The sequence below is a fragment of the Ascidiella aspersa genome, chromosome 5, assembly GCF_963924565.1.
Source record: "Ascidiella aspersa chromosome 5, kaAscAspe10.2, whole genome shotgun sequence".
Lineage (NCBI taxonomy): Eukaryota > Metazoa > Chordata > Ascidiacea > Phlebobranchia > Ascidiidae > Ascidiella > Ascidiella aspersa.
Window position 1 is genome coordinate 23306604 of NC_139451.1, and position 21984 is coordinate 23328587.

Below are 21984 nucleotides of genomic sequence, written 5' to 3' on the forward strand. Positions count from 1 at the left end.
GAAAATGAAATATAAAATACAACACGTTGATTAAAGATAGCGTCACGTAAGAGGGTGTTAGTTCACACAACCCAGAACATTGGCAACATATTTCTGTCAGACGACCACTTAACAGTTGAAGTGTATATAACAAGTAAAAATCGAAGTTTCAAACCAATAGAAAGTAGTTTTAACGCATTTGCTGAAAGGAGTATATATTTCACTTTTATAGGTGGCATGACCTTCTCCATGATTTAACTCCTCTATCAGTCGTATACTTTGGTTAGGACTAGCAATAATCACTGGAGAAAAGTATTTTTCTTCACTGTTAATAACGGGGTCTTTCGTAAACATAATTCCATAGAATATATTAAATTCAAGCCCTAAACGGGCAACAACTGATTGTCATATTGAGCTCCTACATACAGTATTATTCCTATTCGAACAACACTGATCTCAAAAACGTTTACTTGCCTTTGTGATATCTCTATTAGTGGCCATGCCTTAAAATATAATAATTAATCTTAAAATATAACTATTAAAGTGCGAATAAACAAAGCAGCAAATTAAAAAGAGAAAACTAGAACAATTAAGATTATTTAGGTTTCTGCGGCGTCTAATTGCATAGCGGTTTATCTTTAAAGAAATGGAACTTGAAACAATTGCAACAAATAGAGCCAGAGCTGGTTCACAGCTTGGAACGGTTTCGGCGCAAAAGAGGTCCCAGGTATTTGTGGTAGGAGGGATGCACCTGTCAAAATATAAAAAAACGAGTTATTTTTGTACTGAATTCTTCAGGGATTGCATGAGGCCTTTTTTGATACATGACAACTGACATGGAAACGACTTATATCCCTGCCAATACGACAGGGGTTCTTAATCTTTCTTTAATGGGACCCTTATAAGGGTCGCGCATCTTACGTCTGTCTTGTTCAGCGGTGAAGACTGGGCCCACTTTAATAGCTCCTCATACACATTTCCGTCGTAGCGGCCGAGCACAGAATCTAGCACCTCATCCCTGCCAAGTAAAAGGGACGATAAGAGTTAGAATTAGAGAAATAGCCGAAATATGTTGAACCTGCATAATGCATATACCTTGTGAAAACTAATGGGTCGTTTTTTACGCTATAAAGTCGTTATCAGTGTATAGGAATCTGTTAATAACACTAAGGCTTACACAAGTGGATGCATGTCTTAATTCGAATGAATACAAAAGAAAACCGAAACAGCATCGGTGTAGGTTTTGCATCATTGCCAAACACTTTAGTTAACCTACAGAGCGAGCTCATACCGACAAGGTAGTAACACAAACTGCCGTAAAGGCAACTACAATGCCAAGGAACCATGTGCTCAGTTGGCAGTTTGACCGCAAGTAATAGATTGCTTGCATAAATAAATAAGTGGTAGCACTGTACTTACATTGAAATGCGCAAGGTTAAACCCTTGGAAACAATTTCTTAACAATTTACCACGATGTTGTTGTTATTACTAACAGATAATACGATTTTCGTTCGACTTAGTTCGACTAAAACATGATTGTTAAAAAAGGAGTTTGTCATGGCTATTGTGCCAAACACTAAAAAAAAACGACGTGAAGATTTGAATGGAGAAGTGTGCAAAAGTAACGCAGTTTTATTTCCTAGGAATAATCTTTTGTCGCGTTTTCAATGGTGAAACCAATGAACTAGATTGCGGCCGAAAATGAAATTAATTTAACAAAACTTCACGCCTTTTCCTTTTTTGAAGTTTTAAGTTTTACCAGACTAAGGAGGTTTGACAATCCCTGCCAAAGATCACGGGAATTTCGCGCTCTACCTGAAATCATAAGCGTCGACGAGAGCTACCGCATTGGTCCGAATCAAGGGAAGCAGTTCGACCACGTGCTGACGTATTGCCTTTACCTCCGCGCCGCTAAGAATGCCATCCTGGAAAAGAATACGAATTTTAGCTACAAAATAAGATAAAAAAGCCTGTGAAGATAGGCCGCCTAACATAATGGCAGGATGCTGAGTTGGGAAATTACATATAACCTAGAGGTTTTAAAACTAGATGATGTTGACTATTCGGAACCTATAACGAAGTTTTCGTGAGGAACTAAATGCTAAAAAAATAGCCGGGCTATTTTCTAATAAGTTAATTTTTGCTCAATGTGAGAACAATGAAACGAACTTTACAATGGAGAATGTTTTAGAAAAAGCAGAATTATTTAGAAAAATATGTAAAACAAAAATTTATCGACTTTTAAGACCAAAAGTTAGATCGGTCACGGAATAATATCATTAGAAAACAAAGTGACATGTTCAAAAATAAAAAATAGTTATAAAATTGTTTGTTTTTTCATATAAACTAAAGCTGCATAAAAAATAAATTCAAGGACATTTAAAGATTTCTGACAAAACATGGGGTGTTTCAAAGACCTTTAATACACAAATCAGTTCAAATACTTTTAACAAGTTTGATAACCCTGCATATAACGGGAGACTGTTTCGAATCTTCGCAGGGCAGGAATAATCGTTTTCTACTCACTTCGAGGAACTCGCCACTGAAGACGCTGATCCCGTCCAATGCGTATAGCAGGAAGAGCTGGAGGAGGGTCTTTGAGAGGACGGATGACACCTGCAGCTCGCGAAGCTTATCGGCAAAGTTTTCCACGACCAGGAGGTGACAGTGAGCCTGCATAAAAGCGCCATAAAGTTTTGAAGTTGGTATTGACCAAACAAATAGATTTATTTCGGATTTTTTAAATTAGATTAGAAGTAAAATTAGAGCATTTTAGTTTTTCCAAATTAGATCGTTTCGAGTTTTTCCCAAATTAGATTAGAATTAGAATTACCGAATTCCTAAAAAATTAAATTTCAACCCGAATTTGAACAAGATCACATTTAATTATTTACAATCAATTTGATTTAATCGCGATTTTTCTTATAAGAACGTGAATGGTAAATATATGTGTGCTAATTTTTATGCTTTTTGACTGTAAAAATTACATACAAGTCGTTCAAACTAAAGAGTTTTAATTAAATATTTATGTTTTAACTGACTGACTAAAAATGCCGTTGAACAAAGTAGCAGTTTTGGTAAAATCCGAATTAAAAAAAATAGAACTAGAATTAGAGCAAACAAGCAATTCATAAATTAGATTAGAACTAGTCGCATTTTGCTCTAATTTAATGAATTAGCAAACCAGAATTATTTAGTTGTCTAAGTCTGGTATTGACAGGAAGAAAATGAAACAGCACGCTTGTCGAAACATAGAAATGATTGGGTACGCTATGCACGGATCTGTAAATGAATTACAAAGCCGGCAATGAATTACAAAGCCAAAAAGGTCGAGTACAGTGCTCCCAACCAGTGAGTCGCGCACTGGTCCAGTAGATCGATATCGTTTTGATAAAGATAAGATTGACACCTTATCAACACTGCTGTACCTGTTCAACACCTGAATGTGCTTAGTAATGCTCCAGCTATAGAAACTCAGAATGATAACAATTGCGAACCACCTCTTATAAGTGATTGTTGAATTAATTTTCAGTTACATTAACTAAAGGTGATACAAGCTCGTATTATTAAAACGTGCTAATAAAGATGATGTCACACTACTCGACCTTTTTGGATTTGCAATTCATTATAGAGATTTTTTAAAAATTTGCCCCCATTTTAAATTATGAGATTTATAATTAAATGCTTCGCAAAGGTACTTTAGGGTTTAAATTTTCTTGTATCAGCAGATAAGCAATTTTGCTTTTATTTGGGCTCAGCTACCAATTAAAGTGAGGGATTTAAACTCACAGGTTTTAAATGACCCGATTTAGGGTAGTTAAATACCTTTGCACAATTTTTTTATTATATATTTGCGGTTTACTACAAAATTGTTATGTTTTGTGTAGTAAATACAGGGCATATGGATTGGTCAATTCTACGCAAGTTAATCGTTGTCATTAATTGTAGACCAATAGCTACGATTTGGACGTTTGGATTTCTATTTTTCGAAACTTCCTACACCGGTTACAGTTCATATTTAGAAGAGTTAAAAAGTGAAAACACTTTCGGAAGCCGAAGACAAAAAGTTTCAGTGTCTTTGGCGATATTGGTGCATCAAATCAATAAAGCGTTATCAGTTTAAATAAGAATAAATCTTTAGGCCCACATAATGAAATTAGATCTTTTTCCTTTCGTAAACTTTTCACGGCAAGTGCTCGAAAAACAAAAGAATGAGCGAGGTAGTAATGTCCGATACTAACATTTTATTCCGATACCGATATCGGATATTTTAAACTACAGTTGTCGCGGCCAGATCCGATACCGAAATGACGTCATTTATATGAGTCAACAATTAAAATAGGCATATTTAAGACGTTTTTCAGGTTGTTAGAACAAATTTGGCTTAGGCGAGGTGAAGTTTAGGCGAGGTGAAGTTTTTAAGGTTTTTTTTTCGGAGAAATTAACCCTTAAAAAAAAAAAGTAGAGATCGCTGCGTTGGATAGCAAATCGTGGCTAAAATTGCTATATCAATTTGGTATCGGATCGGCACCGATACCAGTCTAGTATCGGACGAGTACCGATACTACCACTTGACATGGGTTATCGGCTGCGATCCGATATTATTGGACATCGCAAATGCGAGGGTAGCATTAGTGTGCTAAGCCCCAAGAAAAAATCTATGCTTGTCGCGCTGCCTAATTAATCGACCAAAATTTGTCCAAAAAAACAACGATCAAAGGTACTCTAGATGTAGTACGCGGGTCGCGTGTAAGCGTCTTACGGTGGCGGCCCTTGTAGAGTGGACGGCCGCTTGGTTGAGCGATCCGACGTGATCCAGGCCACTTGCCCTTGCCGCATCCACCTTCTCGGCAGCAAACGTAACTTGCCTGCAATCGAACAAGAACGAGTGTAATCTTTATTAATGGTAAATCCTTCTGGCTGCAAGAGAACTACATGTATATCGTAAGAGTTGTCAAACGTTTTTTTTTACATGTTTTACGTTTTTACTTGGAATCATTTTTAGCTGAACTGTTTTTTTGTCATTGATATGTTGGAGGATATCATCTACCCGAGGACCACGCTATTTTGAAAAAAACAAAACAAAACGGTACAACTTTTCATTCAAAAACGGCCTAAATACTCACGGTGTTAAGTTCGGTGACTTTTTATATCGCTTAATTATACAAAACTTACATAAAAAGTTATACCTCAGGTCAAACAATTTGTCAAAAATTTAGCGACCCCTGAAAAATTCCTTATGGATCCCAAACGCGTAAATTTGCTGTTTTAGTACAAAATTTAAGGGTGTGAAAAATTAAAGCGAACCAATATGGCATTCGCTTGATATTGGGGGGTAAACGTGGAACATTCTAATAGCGGGTAATACGCCGATTCCATGCGAGATTCGCTGGACCATGAAACTTTTCTTTGGTTTGCCAAAAAGAACCAATTATGACTCAGCACACAGTGCATTGAAACACTACACGTTCCAGTAGTTAACTCGCATGGTTGATTACCATGCGTTCTTGAGTTTATTGAGGCGGTGAGCATTGTTTTGTCTCCAGATCGCTGTGAAAATATCACGACTAAAAGGCGAGAGTCTGTAAAACTCAACGTTCGCGTTTTGCCGCTATGAATTGAGTATTTGATTTATAAACAGTTAATGTTAACTGTAATTTCCCTTAATTGTATTTTATGTGTCATTTACTTTTATTTCATGCTTGACTGATTCTGATGCATGACTAATTTTATATGCATGACTAATTTTATATGCATGAGTGATTTTGTACATGTGGCATTGTGCCAGCATGCTTGCCATTTCTGTTAGTGCTGTCCTAATGTTATTTAGTTGGTGCTGTAGTTGTGTTATCAGGTGTTAGCCTTTGTTGTATGTTCCTACTTATATTTCTTTTAGCTCATCATTAACTATATGTATTCATTCGAATTAAGGATGCTTCATGTTAATAATAATAAGTTACTTGTTGTTAAATTATATAACTCTGTGCACTTGTGTGCAACAAGATTCTTCTCCCCATTGGTGGTTGCTTGAAGATAAGTTTACAGTTAACAAACGAACGCTTTTTGTCCTAAATCCTGGTAAAAGTTCGCTTTGCAGCACAATGAAACAGTCGACCGGCATAAGCACATAAAGGTTGATGTTGTCCGTTTAACATTTCGTATGGGTTGGAGTGTATGGTGCGAGTTTATTAAACGAACCGTTGGTGTGATGCATCTGTAATGATCTGCTTCCGGCATATAAACAATTAATTAAGGAACGTTTTGAGCCATGGAAGGGGTGTGTTGTATCACAATAAAAGGGCCGTAAAGAGATGACTCATAAAGTTTGATATTATGTTCTTTGAAAAAAAAAATTAGTTATAAAGTGTACGACGAGAGTATACAGAACTGAACCGTTTTTCTTCGGCACTGTGTTACGTGTCTTTTTATTGTTTTGAAAGGCTGACGTTGCCTCATAACAAAAAGGGTATAAGCAACATTGCCTTAAATATAACTTTTTTTCGCACACTTTTTTTTCGCAAAAATACCACCTTTAATTTAAATTTTAAACTATATTTGCTATATATATTGTATACAAACTGTGATCCAGCCTTTCGAAAAGTCGAACATAAGTCGGCCTATTTAGAACAATCATACAAGCAAGGCATAAAAATATTAGCCTAACTAACATCTATCCTATAAATGTCTAACGTTCGAAAAATAGTTAACCAAGGCTTTACCTGAGTGCGCGTTCTTTGTAGAGCTCGACCAACAGAGCAGGGCTTTTCAAATCCCGAGCACCAGAGGATGCCCGGGGTCGTTTGAGACCTTGTGAAAGGTAGGCGACGGTGCCGGGGAGCTGGGCACCACGCTTTGCCTCTCCAATGCACTTGATCAGGTACCTGAAAGTAAGTTTAATGGAAATGATGCAATAGGCGGAACAAATGTTAAGGCACGCACACATATACACCCAATATGGCACATCAAAAGCAACGAAAAACGTATTTGCTAAATAAAGGCTGGTTGACACTACCGGAAAAGTTGAATTATTTTTACTTTAACGCTTTCGGTTAGAACAGGGATGTCCAACATTTTATTATAGTGGGCCGCATTGAAACTTGAAATAATTTAATGGGCCGCAGAACCTATTAAGTTTTAAGATTAAGTATTGCTCTTTAGAGTTATAACGGGCCTTTAGAGTTATATATATATATATTTTTACCCATACTATACTATTAGTGCGCCCCTAAAAGCTGAGTGGAACATTTTATTAGGCTAATATTGAACGTTAAAAATACCTCTTGGGAGTGAAAATGACTAGCGGGCCGCACAAAAATTTCAGATGGGCCGCAATGTGGCCCGCGGGCCGCAGGTTGGACATCCCTGGGTTAGAAGCAAGGAAATTTGCCGTTAACGCTTGCAACGCGTTATGTGTGAACTGGATGACGCTAGCGTTGGACGCCAGACGCTAATGTTGGATGTTAAAACGCGTCTAGCGTGAACCAGCCTTGAGACTTTAACCAACAAAAACAGAATTACAAGCACGCCCGCACGCACACACATACATACTTATAACACCCCTAATACTGAAAATCAAAAAGCAAATGCTGTTCCACACCTGGCGGTTTGCAGCAGCAGCACGGTGTTTTCACCCTCATAGGTGCAATTCGGCGTGAAGTCGGCGTATAGACGCGGAAAGCCGCTCGAGGACGAGTAGCCGTGTCCGCCACACGACATGCGGCAAACCTCCAGGCCCGAGTTGGACACGTTGCTCGTGAAGGCCTTGAGACCCGACGAAAGGGCGTGGAGCTGCATGCAAAAGTTTAAATGGTTTGCGTGGTTTGGAAGAGCGAGGGAACGAACGCGTTGTAAAGTATTGGAAAATATAGGCATACGAGTTACTCGACAAAGTGGTTACTACCCCATTGCATGGGGTTAGAGGGTTAACTCAAATCTAAAAATGGTTAAAAATAGCATGGGGTTTCGGAGTGTTTCAAATTACAAAAGGTGGAAAGTAACCATCTCGTAATGCCAAAACCAGAAATGGTAAGCATTACCGGAGCGTCTGCATGGCGTGCATAAACTGGCCTATAATAAACATATATTGCAAATAGGGCAAGATCCGTCTTTGATAGCGACTCAGAAGCAGTGCGTGCCTGTACCAGCGCACGAATAAGCAAATCGACCGCAAAAAACACTTTTTCGCCAAACGAAGATGCCAGCAAGCCTGGCACGCACATGACAAACCGATCACGAAAACAGAACTTTAGGAAGTCTCGATTTTGTAAGAGGATGTGTGACACACTTAAAATGCTTCCTAGGCGAAATACGTTGGCGCACAGCTGGTACTTGGAAGAATTGCGGGATAACACGTAAGGGCTAAAACGTTGTTTATTTACTACAGGCCGTATAACCGCACATCGAAATCGTAAAAGACTCCGCAACAAACATATCCATTTCCTTATTAAGGCTATGAACAGGGCGGATATAAAAAGGTGGCACGCCGTTTTATTCTTAAACGGGTTACCGTGTTTTAAAGGTGGCTGTGATAACATTTTAGGGTAACAACAAGTCTTTTTATATTCATATATATATTTATATGTCAGGCAAACCGTTTTGTTTGCATTTCGACTAAAATAGAGGAGATTTGGGGCACTGTTGAGGGCAAGCTAAACAAACATTTTAATTTTTAACACATCATTTTCATTCATGGTTGTAGGACAAACACGAGTGTCACGGAAGATCTATACCAGAAACAAGGTGTTTAAAAAGAACTTTACACACATGAACATTGGACAGTGTTTGCGAGTTTCACCCTTTACCAAATCACGACACCAACATAGTAGCCTTCCAACCCTTGAGGGAGCTCAAATTGAAAGAAAATCCATTTTTAACAACAAAAAACTGTTAACAACAAAGCGAACCTCCTGAATCCTGGTAAATTCGCCCTCGGTGATTTGCTGGTTCACGGTGCTGTATATTTCCACCATGGTCTTCTGCACGAAGTAGAAGGCATAGGAGGCGGCCAACAGTGGAAAGAGCTTGTACTGCTGCGTCGGGTAGCTCAACACCTGGGGTTCGGGCTCCCTAAAAAGCAGTTTTGCGCAACTTTTACCTTTCATAAATTTCTAAAGCAAAATCGCATTTTCCACAGACCAAAGCTTACAAAAAAAAATTGTTAAAGTTTTTCGAATATTGGGTTAGTCATTTATTGTTGTATTTTTTAGCGGCAATCGAAAAAAAGGTAGAAAAAATTTGGATAACGGATTCGGGCAATAACACTATGGTGTACGTTTTTCAAGGTAACATGGCATCTTAATGGTTGGTGAATGGTTGGTGACAACCGTTTGCTTAAGCAGGGAATATTCGATACCTATTATATTATTTGTATACCCATATTTGAAAGTTTCCAGGCCCCACAGCGGCCGACCTACTTGGGTCAAATGAGTGGAATTGATCAAATTCAAATAAGAGAAGTATGGCACACAATTGCTTTGGCGCAAGGAAGCTTAGTTAACTCCGATTGTTAATTTAGTTTTTTGGGGAGTTTGAATTTTACGGCAGAAAACGCTGTTTTTGATCAGAAGCCATATATCAGTGGTTGGGGTCCGCGAGGCAATTTTCTGGAACCGCGAAGCACCTAACAAAACATCAAAACGACGCTCCTGAAGAAGAAAACCTCTTATGCAAAAAAAATTCAGGAAATTTACTTTCCCAAAGCAAGCTGATCAGTTGTTCATTCACGTTATTGTACCCTTTGAGTTGAATTGTCCATTGTGACGTCATAGTATTGCATTGCGCTAATGAGAGTTACGTTTTTACATCTTGCTGCGCTGCCACTGTGAGCTGTACTGTCACGGTTTTAAAACTGTTCGTGATTGCTTCACACAAAAATTCGTCAGAGGTTAACATAACTGATAGATTGATTTCGTTATAGGTTAACATAGCCGAGCTGGTAGCAAAGAAGCAAGTGCACCCAACCCATCGATACCATTAAAAACAAATGTTATTTTGTGTATATTCTTAAGGGACCGTGAGCAATTTAAAAAGTTGCTGAGGGACCGTTGCGCAATTTTTCTAAAAAAGTTTGAGAACCACTGCCATAGATAAAATGTAAACAGAAATTTATTTTGTATCAGATCGACGCAGATGGCGCTCAAATATCAGACTAGTAACTTTACTATCACTGCGCGTCGTATTTTTGTAGGTGAAGAAAACAGGACAAATTAGCACGAAACTAATTTTTGAGCTAGTACTGCTTTTGTAATTTTTTCAAATATCGAATAAACCTTGCTCACAAATTTACCCATATAAAACTACTGCAGTCGGCGACCCACCAAATAAATTGACGACCCCATTTGGGGTTGCGACTCATAGGTTGAGAAACACTGATATAAAGGATTTATAAGTAAAAGAAGTGAACTTTAGTAAAAAACTTACCCAGGCCGCATTTCGCTCTGTCTCCGAACAGAACTGTAACGGATGGCGATTGTGCAGCCCTTTGCCAGTCCAAATGCCGAAGCGGACACGATCATACTTCGGACGAAAGTCATCGTTCCATAGGTCAGTTCTGACTTAGGCGGCTTCGTGTAAGTGCCATCTGGGGCCACCTGCAATCAAAAATAAGTGTTAACTCAGTGTTTCGCAACCTTTTTTGGCTTGCGGCACCCTAAAGATTTACAAATAGTTCGAAGCACCATTGCTCGTATTTTTGCTGGGTGGGTAACTTTAACGCTAAAATAAAAGAGATTGAAACAGCACAATAACTGTGCAACAAGATAGAAAAACCTTTCTAATTTTTGGCACTTTTATCGTACACAAAAAATTATATCAAGAAGCTTACCAATAGAGCAAATAAGAATTTGAAATATCTTTCGGCACCCCGGATGAAAACAACTGTGTTAACTGGTAGTTTTTTTTCTTGGGTAAGCAAAAAGCTGAACGAGAAGGGATTTTAGCAGTACCGGGGTGCTTTGTATTTTTTTCATTTACACGGAAAATATTTCAACACATTCTACTATGTTTTCCATTCAAAGGCATCTCAACTTTATTATACGTTAATCTGACGTTTAAGGTTTGATTAATATTCTAGCATAAACAGACTATAGAAACGCGTTTATTCGACACTACGATTAGCCTCATTAAGAGTCGGACTTTTAAGCCTTTGCATCAATAAGTGATTTACACAAACATCAGCTGACATCAGTCGGATTTTTGGCCGGTAGAAAAAAAAGCTATAACTGATTTTAACTCGCAACCTTGAGGTCTTGAAGATTTACGTACACTTTATTCAAATTTAAGTACTTTTAAATGAATAAAAATGATAAATGTACACGATCTTAAAACTAGCACACTTACCTGGGAATACTTCATCAGCATGTTTTCTCTCGGAATTCTGTGGTTGCTGAGTTTTAAAAATCCGTTGTCATTATGTGCATAGCCAAATTTGGGCCCAATATCTCCAAGGGTGATTCCTTAAAAAATAAAAGAAAATGTGTCAGCATTAGACAAAGATTTAAAGTGGTTTCTAACCTTGAGTCAACACAGCACTAGCAACCTAACAAAAAAGTTATATAAATTTAATTTTGAGTTACATGAAAAATCGCAAAGCTGATAGACGAACCAGTTTATTTTTAATCAGAATTTAAAATTTGGTAGGATTCTAAAAACTAACCAGGGAGGGATTTGTGGTCTTCCAGGCTTCTCAGCTGGACAACAAAAGGATGAATGCCATGGCATTTTCCTCTGGTGTATAATTGGGCTAGAACCACGGCGTGTGTTGATGTCTTACCCACTGTTGAGCAAATTAACATTATTAGCTATTTGCTAGTTATGAACCATGATAACGTTAGCTGCGTCTGCTGCCAAAAAGTCGGTTTATAACTTAGTTTACACCAGAAGAGCAGTTTCTTATTGTTTGGGTTTGCCAATATAAGTTTACAGTTTAGTTGTTAAGGCGCACACAGCAAGTTGTGCACTTTTTTTTATTGTTTCATTTAAACAGTGCTTTAAGTTTAAAAAGTAAATAAAATCTGCAATTGAAATGTCTTTTAAACAGAAAAAAAACAAAAAAAACAACACTTAACTGAATATTTGTTATTTTTTTAACGGTATTTATAGTTGTTAAATTATTTTTTTGCAATGGGAGTTTTACACCGGTGACCAAAAAATTAAAGTTCACTTACTTTTTGAGTTGAATTTATTTTTATAAATTAAACACATATCACTCTAGATTTAATTTGATTTTGCCTTTGTTATTTTTATACCTGCCCGGGAATTTAGGAGATTTCAGGCCATAGGAAAGCCGGGTGGTCAAAGTAAACAAATGAAACCGAAATTAGATTTTATGTAAGATTTATGATTTTTTATAGCAAAATGCTATTGTAAAACCTGTAATAAAATAAGGGGCTGAAATTACTGACCCGCCCTTTAATAGACATACAGACAATTGTTGAGTCAGCAGATCACATAAAGCAGTGTTTCTTAACCATTTTTTTTTGCAACAACCCAAATTCAAGGGTAGGTATACAGCAAAGTTTTGCTTTTGTAAATCAAAACAATATAATACAAGTAGCATATAAATGATTTCAAATTTAATAAATCTGGGTCATAATTTAGTATTTCTCCTGGAGTTCACTTAACTTTAGAGATATTCAGCTCCAATATCAATAAATCTAACCATAATACATACTTCAGTCGGCGACCTAATTTTGGGTTGCGACCAATGTGTTAAGAAACACTGACATTAAGCGAAATTGCCTCTGTACTAAGAGAAACAAGAGTTATGAGGATTTTAACTCACATGCACCGGGCCACCACTTGATTGAAGATGTGGTGGGAGAATTGAGTACAAACTCTTGATTGGACGGGTCATAGTGAGCGGTCGTTTCAAGCCCACGCAAGAAGGTGCCTGGATAAAAATATTTTTTTTGTTTTTAGAATCACAGATTTGTGGTTAAGAGTTTTACAAGCCGATTAAGAAAAGGTAACTTTAGTTAAGAGATTAGTGTATTAGGCACTTTTGACAACTGCATACATTAATTAAAGTGCTGTCCAGTGCTAAAAAAAACTTATTACCAAAAGAATCAAATTGCTTTTTAGGGTTGAGCTGCATACGTGACCAACGAGATTCCGACAGAGGTCACGGGAAGCATTGCTTACTACAAATGAACTTTATACCTTTACCAAGCTGCAGAGAACACTAGTTAAACACATAAAGCAAACAGCGCATTGCTCTCTTTATTTGCCAACATGACGAGGATTTAAGAGCCATGAACATTTTTTGTAACCAGTGATATATTTTGCGTGGTCATGCAATGCATATTACAGCTCATAATTTGACCAAGAGAAAGCCTTTTTACGTGCAAATTTAAATATATCTCCGTGCATGAAATACAAAAAAATTGTTTTCAATAAATGAAACAAAAGCAGTCCATTATCACAGTAGAATAGTCCAAGGTGCAATACCCTCAAAAAATGCTGGACATTTTGAGTATTAAATAAATGCTTTAGACACGTTTAGCCAAAAAAATGAAAAAAAACTAAGCCATGGCGACGGACGTACCATGTCCCATTTCGGTTTGGGCATAGGTGCCTACCACTTCGTAGTTTTCGCATTGTTTCAGCAATTTTTCCCTGAGTAAAGGCGAGGCCAGTCTCCTTACGGAATCAGTGAACATTGTATCGTGAAGAGAAACAGAAGAAAAACCTCCAGCTGCCAAACTAAAGTAAAAAATGAAGATGCAGCAAACAGACAAAAACAAATAAAATAAGGCATCAAATCTTTTGATATTTATGTTGTCAAACAACAGTCGATTTGGTATGTGTGAATGCATGTGATAGTATGTTACCAGAAAATATAAATGGACATGTTTCGTTGACTAGTTTTCACTTTCGTTGCAAAATATGCTACAAACTGCCCCTATTTTGTCTGTGATCATAACCAACTTTTAATGAAGAAACCCAATTGCAGTTGGGAATGTGTTTTTTTATTGTGTCTGGAACATGCCTTGGTTGCTAAATAAAGTAAAGTAAAGGTGAACAAAGAAAAAAAACTACTTTTGACTTTGAACGGTGTTTCTCAACCCTTTTTAATGGGACTCAACTACTAAGCGTCAGTATAACAGAAAAGCTTTTGCGGCCGAATTATATTTACTTTTTGAAAGCCAACCAAATATAATAAATTTGCATAAATATGTCCTAATTTATTGATGGCTTGGTAATATTGCTTTTGCAATTGTTTAAAAATCCTGCTCGGAACTAACCTTTAAAAATTAAAATATATTACTGCAGTCAGCGGCCCAACTAATTCAACAGCAAGGGGTCCGTGCCTTTAGGTTGAGAAAAACTGATTTAAACTCACAAAATAATACGTTGCTAAATATTTTTATATTTCTAGTATTTTTTTCGTTTGAAAAAGTGTTCAGTAGGTTTGTATTTTAAAATTGTGTTCTTCTTTAATTTGTTTTTTTTAAATTTGTTGTTTTTTTATGTTTAGATGTGCTAAACTCTATGTCTCAAAATACAGAACTAAATGTGTAAACTTTTTTTACACAAAATAAGGTAACAGGGCAATTTCTGCAACTGGGCGTATCTCATAATGGGTACCCATATTATGGACAAGACAACAAAAAAGGGAACACCAACTTCCAAAAGTCTGAAAACAACTCTTGGGTTTTTATCAACATTTTGTACAAAACAGAATGCAAATTAAATTTTTAGGGCATCTGGTATGTTTAGAAATAAATTTTTTGCGTAAAAATCATCAGTAAATTCAGCATACTTAAAACTCGGTTCTCAAACTTAAAGGCATTCCAATATAAGAAAAATGTAGCCTTTTTATTCGATTGAAAACAAAAATGATTCACAGCAGAAATCCCCATGTGGCTTCAAAGAGAGCAATGCAGTGACATTACATACTGGTCTCCTACCATGGCCCATTTCAGTTTGAGCATATGTGCCAATGATTTCGTGGTCGAGTGCAGGGATTAACCATTTAGCTTTCTGCTCCTCAGTACCCTGGCCTAGCAGGGTTGGCACAAACATGCCATAGTTCAAATCAAACATGACATTGGGCGAACAGACGTTCCTGCAGGGTTGAAAAGAAAGAAGAAAAACATTCATAAATTTACAGTGAAAAGCACAAGTGTGGATTCGTGGATACAAAAATGAGATTTTTATAAGCACATTTTTGTTTCTTTAAATTTACAGCGTAGTGGACCAAATCAAAGAGTTCATCGGGGGGATGTTAAGTTTCCTGATGGTGGCCTACGAAAATACCTATCATACACTTGCACATTTTTTCAATTACCAAAAAACTAAAACAAAATAGAAAACAACAATTAGGGCCAATGTCAGTGGTTCTCAACCCCCTTTTTGGCTTGCGGCACACTACAGAAATTATAAAAATTCCGCGGCACCGTTGCTTCTATTTTTGCTGGGTGGTAAATAGTAACATTGCGAAAAACGAGATTAAAACAGCTCATTACCTTTGCAATAAGGTTGAAAAAACGTTTTTAATTTTGGCACTTTTATTGTACACAAAAAATTGTAGCAAAAGGCTTACCAATAGTGCAAAAAATGGAATCCTAAAGAATTTGAAATATCTTTTGAAACCCTTGAGGGGTAAAAATGGCACCCCAGAGTGCAGCGGCACCCCGGTTGAGAACCACTGGCTTATGTAGTGAATATGCCTGTAAAATCCAAACCACAATGCGAATTTTTACTCACGAGTTGTAAGCCATCAAGTCTTTGTGATTTTCAATTAGGGGTCCAAGGGCATCTTTTTTGGTTACTGCAATGGTGGTTCGTCTTAGGCCTTCTTCATATCTCTCCTCACGTGACATGAAATTAAATGGAATGCTGCGGTACTCAGGGTCGTTGAAAACAGCATCCTCTAAAAAAGAAGGTGAAGCCTGGGTGAAACTGATCTTCACAAAATCTAACTAAGTAAGATCTGGTCCAAGGCAAAACAGTATGGCAGTTGCTGGCGTCTTGGCGAATACAAATCAGCCAAAACTAAAGAAATTTGTGCCAAAAAAAATTATTCATTTTTCAGAAAGATTGATTTTACACCAGTTATGAACAATATATATTGGATAGAATGAATATGTGTAAGCATTTCATACTAGAATTGGTGGGTATTAATTTTGTTGTGAAACTCTTAGATGACTTTGCTGGATTATTTTCTTGTATGTCGTCTAAGCAGGGCAAGGTTTATGCATTCTTCAGGCAAACACAGCATTTAAGGACACAACCAGAAAAAAACAAATAGTTCGGGCAAAAAATGTTCATCACCAGAAGGCTGACAAGATTCTGCCCAGCCTTAAACAGACATTGTTTATGTTCTTATGTGTAATTTTCGTAAAAACAGTAACATTGCTTTTAAATAATAAACAGATAAATAAGGGGGCTACATTTTAACATTAGTGCAGGGGTGGCCAACCAAACAGATACCAATAGCCACATTTGTTAACCGCAAAGAGCCACAACTCACACAAATGGAAAGAAAAGAATAGCCTATCACTCCATATCTTACTCACTCCCACAAAGCGATCACACGAAGCATGGAAAAAGAGCCTTTATTTTGTTAACTAGACAAAATTTTAATTTATGAGGAGACATACGCAAAAAAATACACATTTCTTGATATACTGTCATTTATCAATATTATTTAGAATTTTTTTGCGTTTATCTTGTTTCAAAGTTTTGCAAAAAATACATTGGCCTAAAGGCCAACAGTCTGAGTCGGAACTGGCAACAGTCCATACCGTAACACTACAAAATGGAAACATTAAAAAAAAATATAAGTGAAACATGAACGTAAGAGCCGCATTTATTTGGGTGGAGTGCCGCATGTGTCTCGCAAGCCACATGTTAGCCACCTAGAGCTGCAACAGTGTCCAGAACAACTACTTACTGTTCATATACTTGTTTTCTGGTGTTAAAAAACTAACTCTTTATTCCAAACAAATGCAAACAAAGTCTATATTATAAAAAACACCTAGAAAAATATTTAAAAAAAAGGGTTTTGTATTAAGAAATAGTTTTGTATTCTTTCTTACAGCTGCTGGTATATGATACGTCAACTAACCTAAAATGACAATGTGCAGATTGTTGTTCTTCACACACATATGATAATATTCAATATTTAAAAAAGCAAACTTTACAAACCCAGCTTTCTTTTCTTTTCTAATTCTGCAGTTCCATTGTATAAAAGAGTTGTCAGTTCTTCTACATCAATGGTTGCGTTGTCTCTTTCCTTTTGAAGATCCGGATTTACAACATTTGACGGCATTTCTGTTGGGCCAATTTGTTTTTTATTTGATAATTTAAAATGTTAATTTATTTCAAACAACCTGTCAAATAATAATAAATCAGGTCAGATGTATTAATAAGTATCACACTTTAACATCTTGAGTAATAAATTGAAAACAATTGGTAAAGGATAAAGAATAAAAATTTCAAAGCCAAAAAGGTTGAGTAGATCGACAGCATCTTGATTAAGACGTTTCGATACGAACTTGCAATTGCATCCTGCCTTTTATAAGTGATGCTTTGATTTGCTTTTCAGCCACACCAACTGAAGATGATACAAGTTCGTATCGAAACGTCTTAATCAAGATGCTGTCGATCTACTCGACCTTTTTGGCTTGGAAATTTATTGTTAAGCTACATTACAGATCCATGCATAGTGTACTCAAATAAAGAATAAAGTTCTAGAGCATTTGCAAAGACTTTAGTGTGACGTTTTGGTGCTCCTTCAGTTATGCCAGAAAGTAACCAATAAAAAAACGATCTACAAATATAGCATACCGCAACGCACATTGTTTGGGCTAGCTTTGGATGAGTCAAGTGTTATTATTAATAATAAATATAATAATAAATTTAATAACAGTTGACCCACCCTCCCAAAACGTTAACCTGCATTCCAACCCAAATAATGTGCAGTGTGGTATGCAGTATTTTTGGCGCTCTTTCACTATTGTACGTAAAAATTAATAAAAAAAAAAAATTTCTTAAAATGCCGCATACCACAACACATATTGTTTGGGTTAGGGTGCGGGTTAGCGTTTGGTTGAGGGTGAGTCAAGTTATTATTAATAATACAAATAATATTACTTGACCAACCCTCACCCAAACGCTAACCCGCACCCTAACCCAAACAATATGCGTTGTGGTATGCGGTATTATTATTTTTAAACTTTTCACGTACAATAGTGAAAGAGCGCCGTATTTTTTGCTTTGTTTTTTATGCATAACTTTCTATGTAAAAAAGTGAAGGAACGCCGACTTTTTATACAAAACATTGAAAAATTGCAGTTAACCCACGCTATTTGGGCTATGATTTGGACCTGGGCGAAGTTGGCGCGCTGGATTGGTTTTGGGCAATATCTCCAAAAGTTGTGACGATACAAAGTTGAAATTTCTACACAATCCTTATATTGCTTACATCTTTCCAGCAATCACACTTTTAACGAAAAAATATTAATATTCATTTTTATGAATATTAATATTCAGCTATATTAACACCTAATTTTCAAACTTTCTCGCTAATTTTTTCACGAAATAAACTACAAGACATACTCTTCAAAATGAGCCATAGCTTGTAGTCAATATCAATCGGGCCTTGCTTTAATATGCGATCAAAAATTTCATAATTGCTCAAATTCGACATATGGCCTTTCGATTTCAAATGCCCCAAATACCATCTAATATTCACGTTAGAGATCTGAAATTTTCACACACGCCTTATAATAGCTTCAGCAATCCAGCAATCACACTTTCAGAAAAAAATATTAAAAAAATATTAATATTCATTTTTATGAATATTAATATTCAGCTATATTAACACCTAATTTTCAAACTTTCTCGCTAATTTTTTCACGAAATAAACTACAAGACATACTCTTCAAAATGAGCCATAGCTTGTAGTCAATATCAATCGGGCCTTGCTTTAATATGCGATCAAAAATTTCATAATTGCTCAAATTCGACATATGGCCTTTCGATTTCAAATGCCCCAAATACCATCTAATATTCACGTTAGAGATCTGAAATTTTCACACACGCCTTATAATAGCTTCAGCAATCCAGCAATCACACTTTCAGAAAAAAATATTAAAAAAATATTAATATTCATTTTTATGAATATTAATATTCAGCTATATTAACACCTAATTTTCAAACTTTCTCGCTAATTTTTTCACGAAATAAACTACAAGACATACTCTTCAAAATGAGCCATAGCTTGTAGTCAATATCAATCGGGCCTTGCTTTAATATGCGATCAAAAATTTGATTTGGGGTAGGTCAAGTATTATTATTAAATAATAAATAGAATAATATTTGTTTCACACACCCACCCATAAGAGCTGTCCAGCAACCTAACCCACATATTGTGCGTTGATTTAATAATTGTTTCAACGCTGTGGTAGGATTCTCGACAGTGCCCAGCCCAAAGATGTTAATAACTATTAAGGCGATAAAATTGTTATTTAGCAACATTTTAAAAAATACGCGAGCCTTTTACAACCATCTAGCCTACACGGCGTTACCGCTGCTAGTTTGATAGAGTATTGTTGTAGCTTGCTTACAATTTAAGAATATACAATACCAAGATTATACTATATATACTTTTTGGTCCTTTGGATGAACACTCGTCACTCATGTGTCGTAGACTTTTTTGCTTTTAGAACTGCACTAATTTCTGACGGATCGGGTGCGTCAAGCTTGGTTGACTATAATAGCATAACCGTAACGAAAATGGCCAAAAATGCACATTTCTAGATAAAATGTCATTTATAAAAATGATTTGAACAAATAACTTGAAGGTCATTGACTCACAGCTTTATGGCCGCACAGATTATACCAGTTTTGAAATGAATTACTTAAATAACTGTTGTTGTTTTTTGCTTCAATTACGACCTGACTGGGACTTGACTTGGGCATCCAAATACCTGGACTGGGACTGGACTTTTTATTTATTTGAAAAGACTTGATTTCGACTTGAACTTAAGTCATTTCAAAATAAGTTGTTCACATCACTGGATTAGTAGGCTACACCTATGGCGGAAAAGCGCATAGCCATGTCGACTTTATTTATAATGCGAGCTTGAGCTCATCGACATATCTATTACTTATTTCGTTAACTAAAGATACCGCATAACGATTCAGTTACTTTGCAAATCCTCTTACAATTCGGTGGCTTGTGTCCTACCAAAGAGATCTCTTTGGTCCTACGTTTGAAAGGCACCATCGGTTTAGCTCCGGTTCGACCAAATTTATTTTAAAAGCCGGATTATAAAGTTCCGGTTGGGGTGCTCATTTTTGAAATGGGAGAAAAGAAGAACGTTTTATTTAATGAATATGTCTTAACCAGTGACGTGCGGTAACGTTCCTAGATGGTGGGGCACTAATTTTTTCAAGCCACGCTTTTCTTTAACAATCACAAAAACGGTATCGTACTAATAAAGATAAAACAATTAGCGGCATGCTTTTGTGGGGCGCAGCCACAATAAAAAAATGTTTATAGAATGTTTATTGTTTACATTCTTTCATTGTGGCTGCGCCCCACACTTTCACGTTTATTACAAAAATGAAAATAAGAAACAGGGAAAGTATAAAAGGCGATATTTTTAAAGCACAGCCACCGGTAAGCGTAGCCAGACAAAAATTTAGGAAGGTGGGGTCTGGGCAAAAAGTTTAAACTTTTGTTGTTTAGCTTTTGCCATTGTATGAACCGCGTATCGAACACAAATAAATACACTAGCAAACCGTTTCGAGCAGCAACTTACTGAGTTTTAGCGCAATACTAAAAAATCATTCAGAGAGCAAAAACAAAATGACTAAAAAGTAAAACTACATCAATAAGTAGTCTATAACGAATTCAATAATAACTAAATCGTTGATGACGTAACAGTCCATGCCAATTGAAGTTTCTGTGATCGACTTTTGTGGTAATGCAAAACATATACTATTTAGTACACACAAATATTTATACATTTTTAGGGGGTCATGGCCTCTGTGGCCCCCTGGCTGAGCCTATGACAGTCACATCCACTCCTTTTTTACCAAATCTCAAATCTCGAAAGTTGCGTGTTATTTTTTTGTCCAGTCGTCTGATGCAAACCTTTTAAATGGGAAACAGATTTGCCTTTATTTATGACTCTAACTTTAGATTGATTGAAAGTGTAAATTTTCCTCCATTTTAGTTAAATTTAATATAAAATACAATCCTTTACACTGCAAGAAGTCAATGTAGAAATGTTTCACAGCTGGGACCAGGGCTGCCACTCTGATTTTCAATTTATCCCAAGGTTTCTTGTCTAAAAATCCCAAGAATTGGAAAAAATTCCCAAGATTAAAAAGATGAAATATAAGAAACTGTGACGGACTTAGTGGTGCGCACCTATGTGTATTGAAGCTCTAACACAGGTGTCGGCAACCTTTCTTTAGTCGCGGACCAATACCAAACTGTGAAAGGTCTCTACGGGCCACATAAAATGTTAGAAAACAACTGTAAATCAGGCGGGCCACGGATTTTTTGGTCTATTGCATTTAAGGAGGCAGTAAATTGTTTTTTCGAGTCCACACGTCGTCATCCATACTGCTAATGAAAACTGTAATAAACCTACTTCGAAACACGATAACTTTGATGGTTAATCTAACTTTAATGGTCAATCCGGGCGCACCTGGCGAGCGCAATTCTTTTTGGTATACCGGTATTTTTTTTTTCTTGCAAGTGTTTATACAAAAAAAAAAATTGCCAAAAATACTATAAATAGTTAAAAAATGTATGTCTAATAATTTTAAATTCGTTTTCCGTTTGTCGGCGGCGCACTTATCAGCCTTCACCGCCACAATGGTAAAGAAGCGCAGTTTTACAAGAGAGCATCAAAGCGTAAACAAACCGAATGTACAAAGATGATTCGCGCGAAGCACTTTTTCGCCCTTACGTATGGTGAAGTAGTCAAAAAGTATGTAAAATTGACTGATATCTATCGTTTGTCAAATAGGCCGCGGGCC

At 36.5% G+C, this 21984-nt stretch overlaps 1 protein-coding gene across 1 annotated transcript; it reads right to left on the minus strand.

Annotated features, from left to right (window-relative positions):
* Positions 1 to 453: 453 nt before the first annotated feature.
* On the minus strand, positions 454 to 17310 carry LOC146145485 (peroxisomal acyl-coenzyme A oxidase 1-like). Its single transcript, XM_083390393.1, has 15 exons — positions 17131 to 17310; positions 15688 to 15853; positions 14889 to 15046; positions 12761 to 12868; positions 11633 to 11752; positions 11317 to 11432; positions 10399 to 10568; positions 8883 to 9045; positions 7577 to 7767; positions 6699 to 6860; positions 4742 to 4847; positions 2506 to 2652; positions 1795 to 1904; positions 901 to 997; positions 454 to 730 (listed from the first exon to the last, which is right to left on the minus strand). Exons 1-15 carry the CDS (start codon positions 17252 to 17254, stop codon positions 668 to 670), a joined length of 2001 nt encoding a protein of 666 aa, XP_083246519.1. The 5' UTR covers positions 17255 to 17310; the 3' UTR covers positions 454 to 667.
* Between the last annotated feature and the right edge of the window lie 4674 nt (positions 17311 to 21984).